The sequence below is a fragment of the Aricia agestis genome, chromosome 7 (assembly GCF_905147365.1).
Source record: "Aricia agestis chromosome 7, ilAriAges1.1, whole genome shotgun sequence".
NCBI classification, from domain to species: Eukaryota; Metazoa; Arthropoda; class Insecta; order Lepidoptera; family Lycaenidae; genus Aricia; species Aricia agestis.
In genome coordinates this window covers 11,191,510-11,217,071 of record NC_056412.1, presented here as the reverse complement: position 1 = coordinate 11,217,071, position 25,562 = coordinate 11,191,510, and the positions used below count along the sequence as shown (strand labels likewise).

Genomic DNA, 25,562 nt, shown 5'->3' with positions numbered 1-25,562 from the left:
AGGCTGCTCAATATTCACCAACTCGTTGTGTCACAGTCCCCTTCATTAATCAATGTAATTGATTTTATTAATGCGTGATATGATGTTGATAAGTCTAATTTGATCGTGTAGCTTATATACGAGAAAGTATGAGTTTAATATTTTTTATTCTTCACGTCGTAAAACTCAAAAAAACTATGTAATATTTATATTACACGAATTATATTCAAGTTTAAAGAGTAATTATTAAAACTTACAATTTTATAATGTTTTTTTGTTATTGCTCTATAACAGTGTTTTTCAACCTTAAAAAATATTTCGCAACGCTTTACTTTTTTATCATGTCTTGAATATATTATTATTTATTATTCTTTTCTTAAAAATTTCCTACCCGATAAATCATTTTTTTTTACTACAATACTCGACCTCTGGCGACCCTCTATACAGAAGCTCTACCCACAGGTTGAAAGACACTGCTCTATAAAGTAGCAGTTATGATGTAATATTTGCCCAAATAAAAATTAGGTATAATATTTTATAAAATAAGTATTTTAAGGTAGACTTTAAATTCATTACTTAGTTATGTAGTAACTATTTATGTAGTAAGTTAAGTAGTTACTTTTAGTAATCTGTGCTGTAAGTCACTAATATTAAAATATAGTTTTTACTCTTTCGTCACTTAAATTTCCTGTTATAATAATATGTATTCCCTAAGAGCTGGCGCGCACTACGACTTTTTGTCGCGCGATTATTTTACCGACCGACCAAAATCAAATAAAATGATACCTTATGAAATAGGCAGATTTCATTTTCTACCGATATTTGTCTAGCAACCCATGCTGCCGCTGCTTTTCAATGGCGTAGAGCAAAATGAAATCTATAAGATCGTATGATGTTGCTTTGATGTCTACAGACAAAACATCATATAAATGCAAAATAGATAAACAGGCATTATGGTTAGGTAATCTTTGAACACGCATTTTATAGGCTTAACTCACAAAGAAGCCAACCAAGCAAGCCTAGGCGCCAAGAAATAAGTCTGAGCAGGTAGTTCAAAATAATATGCGTTTTGTATTTTAATGTTCAAATTGGGTACATTATTCAGAATCCTACAATAGTTTTATAAAATATAAGATGACGCAAAATTTCGTTTAGGTATCGTGACGGATCTCTACATTTTTCCGGGATAAAAAGTATCCTCAAATCAAAATTGTTTTATTTCTGAATAAATTTAAAATAAATGTTTTCAGAATGTCCTACATGGTGCCTACCACCGGTTCGGGAACTAACCCGGCGAGAAGAACCGGCGTGAGAAACTGCAATATAGATCTATGTCCCTTCCGGGACTCCAAATATCTGCGTACTAAATTATATTATAGTGTAGGCCAGAAGATGTAACAGAATGACAGATAGACACACCTTCGCGTTTATGTTATATAATATTACTAGCTGCCCCGGCAAACGTTGTTTTGCCATAATTATAAAGTATTTCACCCATATTATTTTATTGAAGTGATGACTAAATAAGCGCTATCCCGTCGCACAAACAATGTACTTTGTAATAATTTACTATAATTATTTATTCAACAAATTCACATAATACTTATTAATATAAAAAGTAGCCAGTAGCCGATTCTCAGACCTACTGAATATAAATATGAAATTTGGTAAAAATCAGTATAGCCGTTTTGGAGGTACGGTAGGTTACGGTAACTAACATTGTGACACGAGAATCTTATATATTTTAAGATTATATGGAAGCTGTTCCCTACACAATGAAATGCAATGAAACATGAATGAGCGTTTTTGTGCGCGGTATCTCATTTTATTATACTTCTTTTAACTGAGAACCTAGATATCAAAAATATATATTTTTTAGTTTATGCTAGCAGTTTCAATTTTTTTGTAGAATTGAATTTTGTAGAATACCTTGTAGGATAGTTTAAAAGTTCGTAATTAAAAAAAACTTTGACGTTCTATTCCAACAAAGTTCTAATGAACGCTAATATCCCCGTTACTTTAAAGTTTAATAAAGTGTGGTGTAATTAAATAACGAGACTCACTTTTTAAGCGAAGAGCTAATTACAATTTTAATCAAGTTAATCAAATGGTTGTATCTAATTAAAATACAAATAATGTAATGCTCGTAGCCGCGACTTTCAAAAGGACCTGTAGGCACTTGCATAAACTAAAGAATTGTGAAAAAATTGTGTGAAAAAAAAAATTGTGCTATTAAAGAAATCGATTCATAGCCTGATAGGAGACCTACGCAATTTAGTCGAATTGTGTTCACGGTCTAGGCACAGCTGCCGCACCACTGGATGGCGTTAATGTCCTGATATAGCGTATTTTATTCGTTGACTTGACATAGCCCGACCAAACGTACTAGGCCACCATCTAAAAATCAATTTCTTTGATATAATATTAAACATACTTATGTACCTATTTTTATTTTGAAATGAGTATATTCTGATTAATATTTTTTTTTCACTTATTTATTATCTTATATTTGCTTGGCTAATTCTGCCTGTCTTTCTCTGTTATGTTATCTATGCAGTCAGTAATGCGGTGGCAGTTATTTGAGATACATTTTTGTACTTATAATAATAATATTATGTTTTGACGATTCGAAAAGCTTTGATAGCGCCATTCAGGATTGTGCGCAGTTAAGTTTTTCTTTTTACCCAGTTTCATCAAGCAATGTTAAATAAATAATGGCTTGTTAAATCAGTTAAGGGCCTGTTAGAGCTATCGAACGTTCCACCATGCCCTAATATCATGTTAAATCACCTAACACGGTGTTAAATTTAATTCCTGCTATGGAGGTCCGTTAAATATTTAACAGGCTGTTATATGAGTCAAAATAACAACTTTCAAAGAAAATAATATGCAATATCAATAAAATGATCTGTTTTGACTTTTGATTCTTTTCGCCATGTTTCCGCTACGTCCTTATTATTAATTATTTTCATAGTGATGAATAATTATTTATTTTCACTTTGCCAAAATTTCAGCCTTCGGATTTTCCTTGACATTGCAAATATACTAACTTGTATCAAAATTACCAAACCGAAATATGTAAATAAAAGTTTGTATTATGATTCATGTTTTCAGCTTTGACAGATAATAATTATTAACCTGGTAAATTAGAAAGAACTATTATAGCGTAACAAATGTATGCGATCAGTGATATTTTAATTTCGTCGCATTATCTACTATTATACTACTATGGAAGAAAGTGACACATTGCAGCAAACATGTCGTATTAATCTTGTACATTGCGATTTCGTCGCCTTATAACAAGAATGAACGAATTGATAGTTGTTCACTCGTTCTTCACTTAGACCCAGTTTCATCAAGCAATGTTAAATAAATAATGGCTTGTTAAATCAGTTAATGGCCTGTTAGAGCTATCTAGCGTTCCACCATGCCCTAATGTCATGTTAAATCACCTAACACGGCGTTAAATTTAATTCCTGCTATGGAGGTCCGTTAAATATTTAACAGGCTGTTATATGAGTCAAAATAACAACTTTCAAAGACAATAATATGCAATATCAATAAAAGAATCTGTTTTGACTTTTGAGTCTTTCCGCCATGTTTCCGCTACGTCCTTATTATTAATTATTTTCATAGTTATGAATAATTATTTATTTTCACTTTGCCAAAAATTCAGCCTTCGAATTTTCCTTGACATTGCAAATATACTAACTTGTATCAAAATTACCAAACCGAAATATGTAAATAAAAGTTTGTATTATGATTCATGTTTTCAGCTTTGACAGATAATAATTATTAACCTGGTAAATTAAGAAGAACTATTATAGCGTAACAAATGTTTGCGGTCAGTGATATTTTAATTTGATTGAATGGAAGAAAGTGACACATTGCAGCAAACATGTCGTATTTATCTTGTACATTGCAATTTCGTCGCCTTATAACAAGAATGAACGAATTGATAGTTGTTCACTCGTTGTTCACTTAACATTGCATTTACTAATCCGCTGTTACATTTTTAACAGTCTGTTTAATTTTCCAAGGTCCGTTAAGTAATGTCTTGTTAGGATTTAACAAACAGAGGTTGGTGAAATCGGGTCTTAACATTGCATTTACTAATCCGCTGTTAAATTTTTACTGTGGGACATAAGTATTTTAACAGTCTGTTTAATTTTCTAAGCTCCGTTAAGTAATGCCTCGTTAGGATTTAACAAACATAGGTTGGTGAAATTGGGTCTTAGTCTGCTAAAAATACAATCAAAATTATAAAAATAAGTCGGGTTTTCCTTCCTGACGCTATAACTCCAGAACCCACGAACCGATTTCCACCGGTTTTGCATTCGTTGGAAAGGTCTCGGGCTCCGTGGGGTCTATAGAAAAAACAGAAAAAACTTCAAGAGAAAAGCAGGAAAACAGGGAAAATCATTTTATGGCAAAACAACATTTGCCGAGACAGCTAGTGCTGTATAATATTTTTTAATGGCTTCTAAGTTCTGGAAGCATGATTAACCAACTAGTAGTAAACAATTTTGCTACAAATGCATACTAATATTATAAATTATGCAAAAGTGTGTCTATCTACCTGTTACCTCTTCTCGCCCAAACCACTGAACCGATTTTGATGAAATTTTGTATGGAAATACTTTGAGTCCCATGAATACATTTATCCTGATAAAATGTACGGTTCTCAAGCGATAAACACATTTTGGCGCAACGGTGTATCGGTAGGTAATAATTAGAAAAACAGACGTGAAAACGAACTTTCTAAGAATAAAAGTTCATGTACTTTCGAACATATTTAGACGCGTAACTCTATTAAGTGACCGTACAATAATAATAATTATTAGGGTTATCGAATGATCGTGTTAATAAAAATAGTTGTTAGTAATAGTTACCATAACTGCCATAACTTACTGCTCGCGCTCAATCGAGCCGTGCGGTGGGGTTATTAAGTAAATTAGAAATTTGAACTTTTCTATCTAATAGTACTTTACGTCAGAGTAGTAACAGTAATACTAAGTGGTTAGTGGCTAATAGAGACGTCAGCAAATTCAGGCCTTAGTAGCTACGTTTTTAGGGTTCCGTAGTCAACAAGGAACCCTTATAGTTTCGGTCTGTCCGTCTGTCTGTCCGCGGTTTTGCTCAGAGACTATAGGACCCAAAAAGCTGTAATTTGGCATGAATGCACATAATATTAATGATGTCAACAAAATAGTACATGAAATCTTAAAAAAATATAATAAAATATTAAGTTTTAAATTGGAAAAAATTCGTTAGAGTCCAGTCTCCAGCTAAACGGTTGCTTCTGGAAATGTGAAAAATTCACGGGAGTAGGAAATATGCTGAATTTAAAAGGAAACCTATCACAGCTAAGAATACTTCATAAGTTATTGAGTAATAGTCGATCTTTAACTACAAAAATGTATATTATATTCGGCGAAGTATAAAGGAACTTTTCGTTCAAATTCCTTTGAAAGTAACTGAGATGATGTTGTTAGTAGTGTAAAACACGTTATAAATGTACATTCATTGACCAAACAAACATTTAAAAAAACTAGCGGTACTACGAAACCCTATATTGAGCGTGGCCCGACACGCACTTGGCCGGTTTTTTATTTTACCCGTCAAATAGAAAAATTTTGGACACAAAAATTACATTTGGCATTTAAACTTCCTTTGTACTTTCAGTTTCTGATGCCCTTAAAGTTCTTCTCTACGAATTATGACAAAACCGGCGAGATTTGGGAACTGTGGATTTAGTTTTCGGATATTTTTGCACGTTTTATTTCATAATTTTCCGTGTATAGTTCATCACGGGACGTTTGCAAATTCCAAAATCCGTTCTTTCGTTTTTGATGCAGTAACAAACATATTTTAATAAATTATTTATTAAGCACTAACAGACTGAAACTTTTATGACGATCAATACTTTACTTACTAATATTATAATTGCGATAGTATGTCTACCTGTTACCTCTTCAAACCCAAACCGCTGAACCAATTTTCCCGGGAATGAGTTCCGGAAAAGGACACAGGATATTCCGAAAAAATTACGATGCTAAATGAATTTTGGCGCAACGAAACTGCGGGCGTCATCTAGTATAGTATAATTTCTAATCTCTAGATAAAACTTATGAACACAGTCAGCTCTACTTAGCACTTAAGAGGGCGACTAACCCAAAAAAATTAAACATCGTCCTTCTCCTTCTTCACACTCACGTCCACCTTTCATATGCCAGGCGAAAAAGGACGACGCGGATTCATCGCCAAATTAGTTTTACTCAATAACTCGATAAATATACAACATTTATAAAATCCGCTAGGTCGGTTTCTCAATGATAGATTTTTATACAATGTATTAAAATATTAACTTAGTTCTATGTACGGTTATGGCAATAAATGAAAAATTCGTGAAAATTAGATGCATCTTTGTGATTTTTTTCTATCAATAAAATTTTAAGATAATCGTGTTTTTGCACAGATCGAATTCTTGGAAATATGACGTACCTAGTATCTAATTTTAGAAAATGAAACAATTCGTCGAATCGAAAATGTTAGGTAAGTCGCTCCCTTAAGCCGTTAAAAAATAAAGCCCGCATATTTAACAATGTAATAATAATATACCCTTATACTCTACATAACCGACTATTATAGGAATTATTACATACTGAACGTTCAACCTGAAAAATATTATGTTGGAGTCGTAAAAACGGCCTATCTGCACGCATATGTCATAACATGTCATACTGGAAAACTACAAAGCTGTGTTTATATTGTAATATCTGCTAATTACACCTCTCCACGTTGGCAACGATGGATATTGATCCCCTCTACACGTTCATAGTCACTTGTATTTACAAGTGACTATGAAAGTGTAGAGGGGCATATTTGACGATTATTGCCGATGATTAACGTCTATTTTATATGACATAAAAAAGAGTTTTGCGTTAAATAAGTTGAACACAAACTGAAAAATCCGTGTTGTGAACATTGAAAAATGAATGTTGTCGAAGTAAAAAAAATATTATAAACAAAGTATAAATATTTTTTACCTTTTATGGCGCGATTTTAATAAGTATGTGTGTAAGAAAGGCTCTACGAAGCGAAATATTTTTACGACCATTATTTAAACATTTTCTTTTCACTAACAATTAAGACGGTAGTTCGAGAAAATTTTGTTAGTTAACAATCGTTTAACTTGTTGAAAAATTAACTCAAAGTAAAATTTCCAACGGGAATAATTTATTTATAGAGTGCAGAACACACCATATTTTTTTAAATAAAAAAAATATTCAATACCTTAAATAAATTAATTAATGTGCCGTACTCGCTTTTGCCGCCACGCGTGCAACCTAAAAATGTCGCGCGCAGACCTATTTTTAGCGTATTAAAATTATAAATAATGGAAATAGAGTTCCGGGAGTCAGAGTTTTTTTATTGAAAATTTCCTCCTCTTTCAGAATCTTTTCTTAAAAATTCTTAAATATTAATAGTTTATGAAATATTGGGAAAAAACAAAATTCCATTTTTCTCATCTTTAATTGTTTATGACTTTCGCAATTTTTAATTCTTAAACACGCTTTTCGCACAATTTTCTAGGCGTCATTCCGGATCCAATGAGCTATCGCACATAATTTTAAAAGGAGTATGTCTATTTTGTACCATTTTCAACTTGTCGACTAGACTACATGGTCAAACCCGAAGGGGGTCATTTATAATTAAGCAAATTATGACTTACTTAATAAGACTTATGATTAATTTCATCTTTATTTGATAGAGCCCAGCCTTCTATTAGAAGAGATATCTTTCAAAATAGTTAAGTAGAAACTAGAAACTAAGAATAATAAAAACTAAGGAAGAGTTACTGTGTCAAAAATTTCCATGAGTCTACATGCATACTTTATGCCTGTATTTGGTACATATTTTGTCTATATATAAGTGAAAATGATTGTCAACAGCTTTATTTCGCGAGTGTTAGGGCGACCGCACTTTGGAATCACGACAGTTTTTAGACCGACTATCGCAAAAAGTATTATACGCGCACATTTGAAACAAAACGTCTCATAGACAAAATTGTCTAATGCGTACAAGAACTGCACCGCGACAAGTCTGACTAACGACTGTAGGCTTCCCTTTGAAATGTATGCGAGCGCGCACATAAAGGACAAAACTGTCTAGCGGTGTACCTAGTCTAATGTATGCGTTGCGTCGTCGTAGACAAAACAGTTTCGTCTTGATATGCGCCGCGTGGTAAACACAACTGTTTTTCTTTAACCACTGGATCTCGGAAAAATCTGTCAAAAATAGAAATCCAAAATCAAAAAAAAATGGTGCCCGGCCCGCCCCCTTTTTACAAATAATGTAATAAAAAGTAAAGCTGACTCGTCTATGGAAAACAAGATTGTCTAAAAACTGTCTCTAATGTGCGCTCTCTCTCTTAGTGTTTCGTTGCAATTGCCATTTTTTTAAATTTTACACAAAAACAATATAAAAGTAACATATTAGAAGAAAGACGACACAACAGGTACTGCTTATCTCTAAATAATTTTTTTCCAGCAGTCCTAAGTAGAGAAATTTGAACAGAAACATCAGATAGGGCGTTTTAGTGTTTAACATCAGATAGGGCAGTTTTAGTATGCGAAAAGGAACCAAATTCAAAACGGTTGAAGTATGCGAGTTACGTTTCCTTATTATTCGTAGAGTAGAAAATATAAAAAAAAAATATATCGATTTTTAATATTATGTAGTATGTATTGAAAGTTAAGACTGGAGTTAATTTTCTATCTAATACTCCATAATATACAGTAGTAGATAGGGTCAATCTAACTATAATATCTATTATTACAATAAGATCAGCCCTACTTAAATATAGAGTATTTAAGATTTATCTATATATAATTATTAAATACTCTTAAGTTAGAGCAGGGGCGAAAATTGCTTGCGCACCCTTTGTTTCACCTACTTTTAAATTGAAGCCTCTGCACAACGCACCCATTTTTTTCTAGGTCCCACACCGCCCCTCTTTAGGCCTTCAGCGCCCACAGGGGGGCGTTATCGCCCACTTTGGGAAAGGCTGAGTTAGAGCCTAAACTCTTACCGTAAATAATCACACACATAAATGCTGAAAATTTTTTAACTTTAAAATATTCGAGTGATTATGTGATATTATATAACCTACAACTTACATGGTATTTAGTAACTAAATCATGAAAAACTAAGCACTGCGGTAGGTAAATTGATTTATAAAGTCTAAGTCGGTTAAAAACATTGGTATCTATTACAACTGCTGAATATGCAATGTAGGGTAACTGGAATTTATATTCAGTAACTTTTTACTTGCTTTGTGCTGCTAGATCTATCACAGTATAAATGTAAACAGTAGCCCATCTTCATAATAGTTTCGAGTGGAGCGCACAGACACAAAGGTTTATCTAGGATAATTGTACAGCTCCAAATTTCTATGTACTATCAGAGAAGTTGATTCCTAGGCAGATGGGGGACCTATGTAGTTTAGTCGCGTTACGTCAAACCCAGCCGACAGATCACAATAATTATTAACATTGAATTGACATGTTCCGACCAAATGACGTTGGTCTGCCAACTGCCTAGGAATCCATTTCCTCGGTGGTACATTTTTCTCTTAACACAAATTTGATTTCAAGAGCACTGCTGAGTAACGCTAGTGATATCCATATCCATACAAACTATTATTATAAATGCTAAAGTGTGTCTGTATGTATGTCTGTCTGTTACCTCTTCACGCCCAAACGGCTGAACCGATTTTGCTGGGTATGTAGAATGTAGATACTTTGAGTCCCGGGAAAAGACATAGGATACTTTTTATCCCGGATTAAATGTACGGTTCCTACGCGATAAATGAGCTTTGGTGCAACGGAGTTGCGGGCGTCATCTAGTTATATGAGAATATTATGCTGTACTGTATTTATTTATTTTATTATGCTGTACAGCGTACTTTCTTTCAAAATTAAGACGGTAACTGTTTTGATGGTTTTGTAACCTTTTTTTTGGAGGGGAAATGCATTACGCATCCCCCGCTCCCTGCGGGGGAAGGGGCAGGGGTATGTCGGATTCTCTCCGCAGAGGTTTACCGACTGAAACCCCCCCATGCCCTCGTCAACGCTACACGCGAAGGAACGGGATTTCGAAGGTTTTTGTAACCTAGGATAAAAACGGGATCTGATTACTGAGACTTCTCTGTCTGTCCGTCTGACTGTCCAGGCTGTATCTCAAAAAACCACGATAGCCAGACAGTTGAATTTTTAAAGCTTATGTATTTCTATTGTCGCTATAATAACAAATACATATTATAATACTTAAAAAAAATGGGGGGTTGCCAAAACCAAACATGATTTTTTTGCCTTATGCTCGTCATCGGTGTCAATAATGGCAACAGTAACTAGAAAATTTATTTTTTATAATTCAAGGAAAGACTTGGGATACGAACACCTGTTCGAATAATTTGGATAGATGGATGGCTCGTGTACGATAAACTTTTGTACTAAAGGTACGCTTATACGGGCAACTAAAATTCCAGTCAATTCTCGTCAACTATGATGTCACGACTACATCAAGCAATTTGCGTCGCAAACCGCAAAGCCGCAAAATTGCGCAATACAATTGCCTGGAATTTCCAAGCCCATTGCCCATCGGATATATACGTCAATTCGTATATCTGCGACATTCAGCGATATGAAATATCTGGAGCAATTGGAAGCAATATCGCCAAAATAATTGCCGCAATTTATTGAAATTGCTCCATATTGCTCCACTAATTGCTCCAGATTTTCCATATGCGTTGCCAAGAAATTATTGTCCCAATTATTGCTCGTGTAAGCGCATCTTTACACGAGAAGTAATTTGATGTTTGTGACTCAAGTGTAGCTTGTCAAAAAAGAGTAGACGCTGTACACAGCTTTGAAATCACATAAAAATGTGTAAACCTTATTAAATCGAGATAAACATGTGCAAGGTATTTAACTTTACTAAGTAAGGGATTAAAAATCAATAAATTGTTCTACATAAAGTTGTTATGAATTTAGCGTTATGAATCTAATCTTATGAATTTAGCGTTATAAACCTTATCTATATCCTATTATAAGTTAATATTAAGTAGATAAAACAAAAGACATTATCATAATTTTCACCCGCGAGCACTCGCGCTATGAGCATTTTGCTCACGATAAATTTAAAACACGTGCTATTTTGTCAAAATTATGTTTATGGCTATCGTTTCTTCAGTAGCTGAGTTTTGTTTCATCCCCCACCCCTGGATACAGATAACTTCTCGCCAAGGTGCACTATTCGCTCGTACGAGGAGGTTTTGATGCGCCGTATACCATCACGCGGCATTTTGCTCATCGCGTGGGTATCGGCGTAAGTACTTTTTTCTTTACAAAAAAAAATATTTTGCGTCATATTGACAGTTTTACTGCTACTTTTATGGTTTTAAATGTCTGTTACTTAAAATTATTATGTATTTCTATTATAGATGGATCGGGATCGAAAAGATGAATGCATTTTGGTGTGGTCATATCTAAAGTAAAATTCCTTGCAAACCTTGTATATCCTCTACAGAAACATAGACACTACAACACAGTATTTTAACGTAATTAAATATTTATTACTAGAATCTGAGTTACCAGGACAAGAAAAACCAAATAGAATCTGAATGGTTTGCCCAAAACGCAAAAACCGGAAGTCCAAAAAAGGCCTGCATTTACTGCCAAAATTTTTTATATACCGAGCCAAGTCATACATCTTGTGATATGTGTAAAGCTCGGAAATATAATAAAGATTAATACTCCCAACACATCTAAGTTTTCTTTTTGAAAACACTTTTATTTGTGAATTTTTTTCCTTTCATACATTTCTTGTCGTGTTTGGTAATAAAAATTAAAAAGATAAATATTCATAAAGTTTTAAATATATACTTTTTGTAATAAACAAAGTGCTCTTAATTTAATAGAATAATAAAAAGTAAAAATATTACTTTGCAGAACCTATATTTAATGACATTATAAACGTGAGCAAAATGCTCTACGCGCGAGCGCTCGTGTATTTTTTAGGGGCGCGGGTGCTGGTGGGTTAACATTATATATTTTTTTATGTACTAACGTTAAAATTTGCCATTATTTTGAGCTTACCTTGAATTGATTTTAATAATGATTTTGTTTATATATGCGAATATAATCAAAAATTATTGTAAGTGGAATTTTATTGTTTTTCAAGATCATGAATTAAAAAACGCTTTAAAATATTCGTAACTTTTATTACGCATACTAATTGCCTGATCTTAATTTTTAAGGTTATGTTAAATTTACACTGATGTGTCTGGAGACGGTTTCATTAAAAGTCAAGGGGTCTGCCTATAATCTTCAGAATAATACTTATTACATCTAGTAAATCCAACATTTAAACATCATTCCATTTTATATTTGACGATTGCCTTCATTATGCAAATATACGATTTCGATTCCGTAGAATCTCCAAGTCCGTTATTTAATCGAACGAATAAATTCACGGATTAACTCCTACACTTAGCATAACGTTACAAATATGGACACAAGATATAGAAACTGCGAGCGAACATGCAACATAAATAAAATAATTTCTCACTCAATTAAACACAAATCGTTCGGACTTCATTTAAAATCAAAGAATAAGAGCGTTTAAGTTCGCTATCTTCATAATTCATTCGCACGAACAAACCGCAGGTACACACAACTATGATTATAAGATTGCAGTACACTTTCGATTTTGTATTGAAATTTACACAAAAGGTGGTAATTTTACGGCGCGTGATGACAATAATTGTGCTAAAACTCGAATGTTTTTGCATAAAAAGTGTTGCATACGACGCACATAATACCACACCTGCGGAGCTTGCTCGTTCACGTAACGCTATTATAAGTTATAACAGACGACCGTGCGTTGCTGGTACTATTGTCATGTTTTGTCATAATGTCACCTTAAATAAACCTCAAACTGTCTCTCGTTAAATTTTGTTTTAATTAGAATTATGATGATTTATGTCCAATTATTGCAAATAAAAAAAACTTTTCATTTTAACAATTCGACATGGTCGATAGTTCGACATGTCAGCGCAGACGGGCCATGAGTCATAACTCAAAACTCACATAATATGACATCCTATTAATTTGTATACAATTTATAAAACTACTAAGACACTACCATAATAATAATTATAATATGCTGAGTGTTAAAAGTAATATTAAGTACATAATTATGTATATTTTCATGTATATTTGAAGATTGTGGAATCTTCATATTTAAGTATTAAAATTATTAAAATATTATTAATTGCAATTTGCAGACAAACGGTCTCGAGTCGATACGGCACGGCGCGCGGCGACGGCATGGGATGCAGTTCTTTGTAAAAGTAATACAATAACGTCATAAAGCCAAAATTGCCGTACAAAATTCGTTCACATTACGCCAATATATCACGACATAAAAACAATTCATCATCCATCACAGTTTTTATACTCGAGCGTACTTAACTCATGTTTGGTAATTCAATTAAAAGGTAATAAATAATCGAGTTAAGAAGTCCAACCTCCTCGTTTAAGAAATTGCCCATATCGGCCTATCGGGCCGCGACCGGTCCCGATATTAAATTATAATGACACTCAACTATGGCGAATTTATAAACAGTCATTTGCATTCGTGTTTGGGTGAATGAATGACTTGTATTAAAAGAGATACTGACGTTTAGTAGCATATTTTTTGTTACGACTGCTTCGAAAATTTTATTTCTGCACGCTAAAATACAAAATGTTCTTTTTTATTGCTTGAAATTTTAGTATTATTTGGTATTATTACTTATCTGAATTTAAATGTTGACAATTAATCAGCAGCATCAAACTACAGATGATCTAATTGGAATAAGAGTTTTACAAAGATGAAGAACACCGAATAAAATTTCAAGTATAATAAGCCCGACAATCGTGTTTCGTAAGCTCGTTGAGTGTTTCAATAAAAAGACATATTAATAAAGTCATAAAACACTAGCAGTTATCGGTCAGTAAACGAGAGGAACCGTGCCGTAGTCAAATGCCAGTCAATACATTCTAATCAGTGATTTATTGTAGGTAATCCCCGGCGGAGCACAAATAAGCTATCTTGTCGACTTAATGTTGTATCAGCTCAGGCGTGAAACTCCCGCGCACTAAGTGGTCCTTCCAGTTTCCACTCGAAATATTTTAATAAGGCCTCACTGCTCACGCACCCAAATAAAAACACATACATGCATTAACCGACACGAACGTCGACGCTCGCCCGTCCCGCCCGCGCCGCGCCCGTGTGCTACACGGACGACATTAGTCTATAGGTTTTTGCTCTAAACGGTGTTAATTTATTGACAGTGGGTAGATAATATCACTTTTTTATTCCATTATGGAGGCGATTACACCGAGAATTATCGACGAACTCCGATCCACGGCCGTCACAGAATAAATCGATCCGGAGATATCGCTCGTAATAACGCTTATTAAGGGTCGATTTCGCGTACCTGGCCGGTCGAGGCTCAGCTCTCGATTAAATCGCCTTATAGAGTTGCCAATAAAAGCGTAAAGTTATGAGCGAGTTATGCCACTTGCATTAATTTCGATGCTCAACCTGTTAAACAAATTATTGTATATTAACTTAATAGCTTAATTTATAATTGAAAGTGTTACGATGCGTTCATAAGAATGCATTGTTACGACCGGCCTTTAGCATATCTGAGTGCAGTTAGCGACAAATTGCCAGGATTAAAATATGCATAGCGTCGTGAGTGCGACACCTTAAATGCGATAGCTTTTTATTTCCTCCCGGCCCATTTAACGGACCCGTTTGTGCATAAGTTTTTATTAAGACAACAGCAGGGTTGCCATCGCTCGCATCGCATCCCATGTACGAACTACAAGGTCGTTAGTGAAAATATAGCTATATTTTAGTGTATTATCTATGATCTACTGTAGATATTTGATTAAAATCAGCTTACGATATTTGCCTGGTACTTCCTTTGTTACTGTAAGTTGGATATCACTTGGAATTTGGATATCAACATCTTGAAATACAAAAAATTACTAATATTCTGATAATTGTTTTGTTATAAAATTACAGTCAATGGCTATCAAATTTTAGTTAGAGGAAATCTGCTTCGGACTCCTGAGACCGGTTGCCAAATTGCATAATACAACTTAGACGGATCAACAAGAGTAGCGATTGAAATAAAAAAGTATCATTGGCCATTGCGGTCATCGGTGGCTCGTTTGCGCGAACCTTTAGGGTCAATTCAGACCGCAACGCGACGCGAATGCATCTACATTTCTAAATTTGTATGGATTTGACAGATTTGCAAGACGTCACTCGCTCACAAAATAATATATTGTCAATACAAATTTAGAAATGCATTTACGCGTCGGGTTGCGGTCTGAATTGACCCTTATAGTTAATGCAGGGTAGAGTGGTAGAACGTTATAACTGACAGCACAAAGCGAGTTCTCACGCCGTCTGCCCTGTATTTATCTAACACGTTGACCACTAATAAAAATTGCACTTCCCTTAACTGCGTAATGAGTGAACATAGAATGAATTCTCAATAATGTGCAATCACACAAAGTGACGCCAGCGGCGGACGAATTATGGGTAGGTACACCGTAAAGAAAGAATCACCTACAAATAAGCCTGTTCTAAAGTAATTTGTACTCATTTTCATAACTTTCTTTGGACGCTCAAGTTTTAATCTATTCTCGTTTTTACTTTTTAATGATAAAAATATGACGTTTATGATTTTACGAAAATGTACCATCGCAGAAATTGATTCATAGGCAGTTGATGGACCTACGTAATTTGGTCGGATTATGTCAATTCAGTATGAGTGATAGGTAATATTCTGTCGGCTGGGTTTGACAACCTGACCAAATTACTTAGGTCCGCTACCTGCCTATCAATATTCTCTGTTAGTACTTGTCTGTAGGATCCAGGGGCCGTACCACGAAACCGATTTGAGACTCAAACAATCCTACGAGAATGCCGCGTTCTACTCTAACAAACGTGAAATGACGTTGTTACAGTAGAACACGGCATTCTCGTCCGATTGTTTGAGTCTCAAAACAATTTCGTAGTAGACCTACAGATTGTCACCGCAGATAATACGATATTCAAAATAGCATTCTTCCTGAATCCCGCCCATACCTTTGTTTACATTCAGACAAAAATTGATTTCCTAAGTCCTACTGTGTGTAAAAACCTTCGGCAAAATCAAACTAATTGCAGACATTTTTCCAGTGCCCGTATCACCGTCATCGTCCGGCGGGGGGTCAACCACCCCCCTGTACCCCGCGTCCCACCCCCTCTCGTCCCTGCTGTCGCAGCAGCGCCTGCTGGACCTGTCGCGCTTCGGCCTGCGTCACTACGACATAGCACACCACGTGCTGTCGCAACAGGGCGCTGTCACCAAGTTGCTCGGTAAGTTTTTTTAATTAATAAAATACTACAAATTTGAAGTGTATTTGTCCGTCTGTTATCTCTTGACGCTTAAACTTCTAAACTGAATGTATGCTTTGAATCCCGGTAAAATAAATAATATTATGATAGTTATTTTCGCGATAAAATGTACGGTTTCCGCGTCTTCTTAAACGAATTTCGGTGCAACGGAGTTGTGGGTGACTATAGTGTTATTAATTTGTTAATAATTTCTTAATATAGTGGAAATAGTGCACGCAAATATTGTTTTATTAGTGTTATAATATCTAGACTCTAGTTTAAGCTATTTTTAAGGTTCAAAGGTTCCTTGTTCAATTTTGAAGAGAAATCTATTAATCAAAAACTTGTCTGTCCATCTGTTCGACTAGCACTTGGCCAATATTGTATACCTATGGACGCTTTGACACCGCGTTAATCTGCGCCATCAGCCATGCTAATAGTTATTGAAAAACTTGTGTAACGAGTACCAGATAACTGAATTAATGTATTTAATACTTTTACTCCTTCAGTACGTTTAAGAATTTTAATATAATAAGCCCATGTTGATTACACATTCATGACCCAGGAACATTGACAATTTTGTTCCATCGGCCTCAGCGGGGTTCAAACCCGCAACCTCCTGCCTAAAAGTCGACGCGCTAATCAACTGAAGACTAACTTCAACAAAAACATTTTAACGACGACCTAACATTCGTTAATTAATTAAAATATAAATTAAATACGACAAAATCGAAATAAATATAAATACATAGGCACAGTCGTAATATGAACATAATTTTTTTATTTTAGAAGAATTTCTAAAGTGGCTAAAACGATGTTAAAATCACTAAAATTATTACAGATTTAGTCGTTAAAGTAATGATAATATTTGAAGTAGCAGACGTCGTAAAATCAAAATATTTTAAGCACCTTTAAACTGAGAAAAAGCTTTAAATTAATGTTTGGGAAACACTCCAAAAAACGCAATCATCATTTAATTACTCTGTTATCGTGTTCCTCAAATCTCCGTGTTAACGTGATAGTAATAAATTTTACAATCTAGCAATTATGGTTTACCTTAAGACCTGTTCACACTGACCGTTTTAGGCGGCAACGCTGTATATCCTTATATTGTATCTTAAAAGCTTAAGGCCCAATTTCGACAATGTCTGTTAGTGTTAACAGCTTGTTAAAATGTCATGTCTTGAGTCTTCTCTTTCTATATAAAGCACGAAAGGGGTAACGTAATACTAGTTCGAGCATTAGCCTAAACAGTTGTTGATAAAATTATTGGGCCTAAGTAACCAAAATATTTTTGAGCTTATTTAAGACTACACGAAGCCCACAACTCCAACTAGGGAATGCAATCCCGCCAGATAATTTCAATCCCGGTATTTGCGGGATCCCGCAGAGTAGACTTAAACTTTCAAAATAAATGTTTATAATGACTTTACTTGATAGACCTCGTTTTATTCTTAGAATTCAAATGAAACTAACTATGTCGGACACTTTTTTTACAAGGGTTTTTAAATACTTCAGACTTCAAATGTAAAAAAAACTAATAATTTTTTGGAAATGGCTACGTAATAATAATAATAGTTAAAATAAACTAAAGAAAACACGCCTATTTATTTTCATTTTTTATTTAAAAAAATCGAAATATAGAGCAAATTGTGCTAAAAGATTCCATTACATACATACAGCCCAAGCTTATAAAAGTTATATGTATTAATTTTGTCGCCTCCCAAACGGTCCTGATATTCGGTACAAAGTAGCCATCAGCTGAAAAAGTTCGCTCAGCATCCAAGCTGGTTGGTACAATTATTATCATTTAGTGGGCTGCCTGTAGCCAGTTCCGCATCCCCTCGCGCAGAGTTACACGTATGAATCACGCTTCTTTGTAATCCCACCAGTCCCGCGGGATCCCGCTAAATTTTCGAACGGGATTAGTCCCGCAAAATACATGCGGAATCCCGGTATTTCGGGATCCCGGTATCCCTGTATTGCCTTCCCTAACTCCAACGCCTAAATTACTCAAAAATGTGTTTCAAATTAAGGTACTTATTAATTTGCAAGGATTGTACTATGCTTTGTCGCAAGAAAAACACTCTGCGACAAACACAGTGTTTGCGCAGCGACAAAATATCGTGGTAGTGTTCACAGAACTTTCTTGCGAAGTTTATTGCATGTAAACGCTCGTAGGAAGATAGTAATTGATAAGCTAACTTCAGCCTACTGGGTATCGCATCCCCTGCTATTAGCACATATATTATTTATGTGCGGAGTCGTCTTTCGGCCTGTATCAATTTTATTTACAGCTTTAGAGAAGTGCCTTAAGCTACAAAGTATATTTATTATAATTACTTCACACGTAATAAGCTTTCCCTTATCGAAGGAGCTGTGTAATATGGTTTTAGAGGTAGGTATATATTTGTGTTATTTTTTGTACTTTTACTAAGCGTAATATTATAAGATTGTGCATATTAAACAAAAATATGACTTTTTTAGACTGTTAGATAAATATTCATTATAGGAGAAGGTGGTAATGTGGTCCCCCATTTTGTTTATCAAGCATTATTTAAAAAATATAGGAGTCAGAAACCTAAAAAATACTTATTCATTTGTTTAGACATGTGTTATTAGGTAATAAACAAAACTCGTGCAGGATAATCGAAAGTTTTAATTATTCTTAATCAATCACATTTGGTATTTTGAGATTAAGTGATGGTAATGTGACCCCCCGGGGACGGGGAATGTCACATTACATGTATTGTACAAGTGAAATTTTACGGCAAAAATTACAAATGTAACATTCTACATAGCTGGGGCTGCCATCACCCAAATTGCCTTCGCCGGTCAGGCACGACAAAATTCCTGGACATTTAGAAATGTGGTTATTTCCCCGGACACCTTTTTTTAAACAGAGTTTACGTAACGTCTTGCCAATTTTTACTTAATTCCAACAAGAATTTTTAAAAATCTGACTAACTCAAGTTCCGTGTGCATGAAATCGTGTGTATGCAGCGAGTTTTTATCTTTCGTTTATCAGCTAAAAAGTTGGATTGCTCTCAACAAAAGTGTCCGGATTTTACCCGGACACTTTTCAAAAACCCGGCCGGACGCACCCCGGACGCCCTTCAAACTAGGACAAATCCGGGGAAACCCGGACGGATGGCAGCCCTACAGTGATAACCTACGAATATTAAAAACTAAGGAATCGTAACTCCCATACTATTACCGTTTTAAATTTGGTTCCTTTTGATCTGTCGTGTAACGTCAGCCTAGTACCGCTCAAGGTCACCTAAATATTGCAAATGTACTGAAATGTGTACCTAAGGTACACTTTTTTGACAAGTATTGTGGAGCATGTTTTTTGACGGAGTTACTTTTCCTTAGTTTTTATTATTCGTAGGTGATAACCCGTTAGTCAAAAATTTGAGAGCGTATGGCTCTACAACTATCGAAATAAAATCACATACAATTAAAAGTTTCACCGGTCGCAAGTTTAAACTCGATCAAATGACGATCGAACTTGACAGCCTCTGTTGGATTTGTATGGTGCTAGATTAGTAGCATGCCGGGAGCATCCCGTTCCATCAAAATTATACTGGATATTGTTGTTAAAACATATGCAGGGGCCACATTACCACCTTTTCCCTGTATTATTTATATTTTATTTTAGTCTAAAACGCAGTGTTCGTCGCAGCTTTATCACATACTTAATAACCATAGATCAATGTGTCATATTATAAGCTCCAATAAAGCTTACAAAGTGCTTAATTAAGACATAAGATTTGTTTTATCAATTGAGGTTAATATCTGTATAATTTGTAGTAACAGGGACGTTACAACATCACCGCGCCGACCTAAACTTTTATGTTTATTTCAAAACCTTTGACTTTTGATAAATTTTCATATCAAAAGTAACCGTAGTATATTTTTTTTATTTACATTGGGTATGTGTTAAATGTGTATGAGTAATAACTGTTTTCCTACTTTTATCAGAATAAATGTGCCAAATCTTATTTGACTTTTAATTGTTATTATTATTTCTCAGTTCTAAATTTCATACACAGAACATTACAGAAATACGTTTAGTGTGGAAATTGAAATCTTTCTCCAAACTTAAATTGTCAGTGTGGTTTTTCAATATTTATTTTCTAACTTTTGTCTTTACTTGAGAGGGTCAAGACTGACTTTCGAAAAAAAACTATTGAAAAGAGCTGGACGGGAATAACAGTTACAGAATCAAATACTTAGATTTGTTACTTATTACTATAGTTTTGCTTTAGTAACGTCGATTGGATGAATTATTATCATTATAATCTAATATTAAAATATGTTATCTAAATGACGAAACACTGGAACGGAAGATGGTATTTTAAATATAAAATATCTAAAATATCAAAATTAATAAAGTCGATATTAAAAATCACCGGCTTGCCCATTCGATATAGTGATTCCACTAATAATAATTTATTAAAATATTTCCTTTATCTTTACGACAAAGTAATGTAAATGAAAAACACTTAAAATCACTTCACCTGCTCAGAAAAATGTAATAAAAGCTCTACTTACGACGTAAGCGCGAGGAATGTGACTTGTGATATTATAATATTATGTCCCATAACAAGGAACTTAAACAAAGAAAAGTATCGAAATAAAACATTTAAAATAAATTTATTAATTAAATTTCCTTTTTTCTAATATTTTCTTTGTGTTTTTTACAGCGCGAATTTGACTCAAATGGGATAACATTATTTAGACCGCTAATTTTATTTATCGTAAAACAGAACTTAAGTAACCTGAGAAACTAAAATCGTATCAACCCTTTTAAAACGCATAATAATATAGTGTATGAGAATAATAAGTATAGTCTTCATACAAATGATTTGTTGAAACGGTCGTAATCTCAACGCTTATTCAGTTCTGTCGTAATAATACGGTTGCAGTTAAAACACCGATTGGTATTAATCAACGATAAGCAATCTTGCCCAAGCCGCTATTGACGAAAGCTTAGATTCTAATCGGTTTATAAAAAAACCGTGTTAATAATAAGCCACTGTACGAGTGAAGCGCCCCAAGCGGCGAGAGCCGGCAACTGTGGAGTTTATCGAGGAGATAAACATTAATAAATGTTTATTTAAATTTTGCCCTTCATAATTATCACTTCAGACGAATAATCGTCATTTTATGCGCGTTCAGTATGCAGAAAGCTTACCTGGCTAGCTGGGTTTTCATTGTGCACTCTCGGTCAGATTTTTACAATATTTTATTATTGTTATTGATTTTTTTTCAAATAAATTAGCATCGAAGTATTTGATTACTATTATAGTTCTATCTAGCTTTCTACAAGAGTTTAATACCGAGATACTGTCTTTCAAGAGAGTATTTAATAATTTCACAAGGATTTATTACAATTTTAAGAAATCCTTGTTCTTACACTTAATAATAAATCATTTTTTGTACATTAGCTGCTTGTTCTTACACTTAATAATAAATCATTTTTTGTACATTAGCTGCTTATTATCTACATTATTGCGTACATTAACCAGATTTATTAAAGACAAAACTAGACAAGACTAGGGACGACAAAATTTAACACAACATCGTAATATAATACAGAAGCCACTCCTAAATCTGTATGTAAAAAGATTATTTCACACTATCAAATTCCGATAAGTAGTTCAAACATACGTCAGCGAAATAAGTCTTCGCGTCGATTAATCTAGAACGGTAAAGACAAAAGGAAGCGTATATTTGGCACTGTGTTTGTTTCACCAAAACGAAATTACTGGTCCGATTTTGATAAAGAGATGTTATTAATAGATTCCATCTTCGCTAGTTCTGGTCGATTTTGATCTTTGTGTGGAGATACTTTGAGTCCCAGAAGGAAGCTACTGGAAAGGACAGTTTTCATCCCGAAAAAAGTTTGTACGTAATAAACGAATTTTGGCACAAGTTGCAACGAAATCTTGGGCAACACTGGGGCATAAAAGACACATGCTCGAGCTACGAGTCTACAATTAGGACGTGCACTTTGTGTTTGGTCAGGAGTCGTGAACGATTTCCAAAGCAGCGGTGCGTGGCACCGACGTCGGACACTGTAATCATATGACGCGACGTTTGTGACCGTGATTCGTGAATCATACAACTTGTACTGTGATACGGAATTTTAGTTTTACTTGCGCCAGTTTGAACCGAGGATTAACTTTGACCCATTTCTACTTTGTATCGTTTCTTGTATTTAGGAATGAAAATGCATGATTTGTTAACACAGGGTAATTAACTTTATTTCTAACCAGAATAGGTGTTAGTAGCTTAACGACTTGCAGATTCTGCGAGGAGGAGGACGAGACACCTATACAAGAAGTATAGGTGTCTTGATTGCTACGAATAGGTACTCATCCACAGAGGAAATTCGTGGCACCAACCCCAACCAAATCATTCAATTTATAAGCAGCATTGGGTTGGGGACGGTACTTCTCTAATGCGAAGGAGTTACAATAGATCTTCAAGGGTCGCAGTGACATAAGGGCTACTTGACCTGTCTTCAGCACAAAAAAAAACCTAACTTTCGGATTTGCACAAGGTGGCCATTCTAAGGGCAAATAATATAAGAGCAATTGTTTACCAAACGATTTTAAAGTTGTGAACGGCTAGCTTCGAAAATAAACTTAATAAATAGCTTGTTAAACCTGCACGAAGCGGTATTGTTATATTACAATAATTTTATCCTAAAACGGTTCAAGTATTCAAAATATACGTTTACTCTGTATGCTTTATACTTCATCTCGTTAGTAAATTGATTACACTTTTAATTACCACTTTTGATTTGTCAAATGAGACACAGCCTGATTTATTTTTGACAAATCTAGAAATGAAAACCCGACCGTGGTTAACGAATTCATGAAGATAAACAAATAATATTCATACTGCGTATTAAAAATTTCTGAAATATTCCAGTACGAGCGATTAACGAACGAACAAACTTGCAAGCAACATAAAAAAAAAACTCATGTTTATTTTATTAAACCACTAAAAGATATATACTGTGATAATAAAGACGTTATAATATTAAAAAGTCTTATTATGCTCTAACAACCAAACCAAAACTATAAATTAAATAAACCAATGAATAATCCTGTAATAGATTCAGCTTAAATACAGTGTGAACTGCATTGGAATAGTTACGGGAATATGCAATAAAATATTATGCGGTACAGCAAAATGTCAATCAATTTTTGCCGTCGGTGGTTTCGCAACATACGTCAGGTTCCCATGAAAGCCCGGCTCGCAGCCCAGGGCCGTCATGGAAGACCACTTAGGTCTTTAACATAGGCACCTAGTCTTAACTCGAATGTTGTGCCTTAACTGAAAGCACTACATGGAAATGTAATGTCGGACTAAGTGGTTTCAAACTTTCGCGTAAACGCGTCTTTCTAAACTTTTGACATGATTAAATAAATGAAATAATAAAAATAAAATATTAAAAAAATTATCAATTTATCAATGAAAATGTTAAATGTTGTGATAAATACAATTAATAACTGTTAGATAATAAATTTCTCCATATTTATAGTAATTATCTCTACCTTTTTGTGACACTTAAACCGTTGAACACTGAAGCAATTTAAAAGTATGAAAACTCTTTGAATCGGAAAAGGACAAAATTTTTATCACGAAAAAATAAACGGCTCGTTCGCGGTAATTTCCGCGCAATAAAGTTGCGGGTAGAATCTTATTTGCATATCTAATATTATGTAGTTTATTTTAATAATCAGAAAATTATAGTTATAGAGAATACACCATCAACAATTAGCTATAAAAATAAATCATACACAGCATTAGGCTCCTTTAGTATTTAATGAGCTTTTGATATGATATTGTTTTAACATAATAAGAGAGCACGCTTGCGTCCAATGACTAGTTAAAACTCGATTACATTAAACAAAACAAATGAAATCACGGTACCATTGTCTCGCAATTACAAAGTGGTTATTTTATTTGGAATACTCGAATTTGAGTAATGACAGCCACTCAAGAAGATTGTCCGCGGATCGCCGCCGCGTGTAATAGAGAGGTATTCGGAATTGGTCCTATAATCAAAATTGAATTACTAAGGTTGACATTCTCGCCACAATCTATGCTTTTTCTTTTTCCGCTCCAATTCCCGCAGGTTGATTTAAATATTTAACGATCTGTGCTGTCGATACGGTGTTATTTTTAGCTGAGTATTTCATAGTAATGATAGAGTGGGTGACAGTATTGGATCTTTGACGTGTCGTGTGACGTTATTACCCCATACACATACCGCTTGATATCCAATGAAATAATTATGAATTCGCTTGCTACGATTTTTAAGTGTCTTTTGTTTGTGTTTGATTTATTCGAGTTGTTTTTCTATTAAATTGCGACTACGAGTTGTTTGATTGGTGATTATTTGATTAACTTAACGCCCCTTAAAATTTTGTTGCTGTTGTTTGGAAAATATTTGGTTTCAGAAGATTACGTTTTTTAAAGTTTTTTTATTCAAAAACGATGAAAGTTATCTAAACTAAATACTAACTACAGACTATCCACTTCATAACCTTAGCATAAATTAAAAAAAAAAAAAAAAAACAAGGAAAGATATTATTATAAAATGGTTTCACTTCAAACTTTCAAGGGGATTGCACATTAAAAGGTGCGAAATATAATAACAGAATGGGGATGCTCATCAAAATATATTAATAGCTTCTGAAGGAGCAAGCTGTCCGTTTAATTTCGTACAAAAAGTTCGATCAATCACCAAATCAAGCATCGTTAACGCGGCGTATTATGTATCGCCCATCCACACCACTTTGCTGAAGATTCTGATCTATTAGTCCGATGACTGGCAGTTCCCGATTCTAGTTAGCGCCACCTATATAAAATCACTTTTAATATGAATTTAATCAACTGAATGCGGAGCTTTTTGAGTCGTTTAAGTTCTTGCCCTTTGTGGACGCAGCGTGTAATGACTTTAAGCCCCCACAAATGACTTTTGTATGGAAATTTATTAAGCGCTTCGGCTTTGCATCGAACCTGGTACTTATAGTTCTCACTTACCCAAA

The 25,562-nt window shown here is 34.3% G+C and overlaps 1 protein-coding gene across 2 annotated transcripts in view; it reads left to right on the top strand.

Moving 5' to 3' along the window:
* LOC121728973 (paired box protein Pax-6-like) overlaps nucleotides 1-25,562 on the top strand; it is a 51,877-nt gene that overhangs the window by 6,174 nt on the left and 20,141 nt on the right. For both annotated transcript variants that reach the window (XM_042117326.1, XM_042117327.1), the window contains exon 2: nucleotides 16,291-16,470. In XM_042117326.1, coding sequence (XP_041973260.1) covers nucleotides 16,291-16,470 — 180 coding nt within the window. The remainder of the gene's footprint in view (nucleotides 1-16,290; nucleotides 16,471-25,562) is intronic.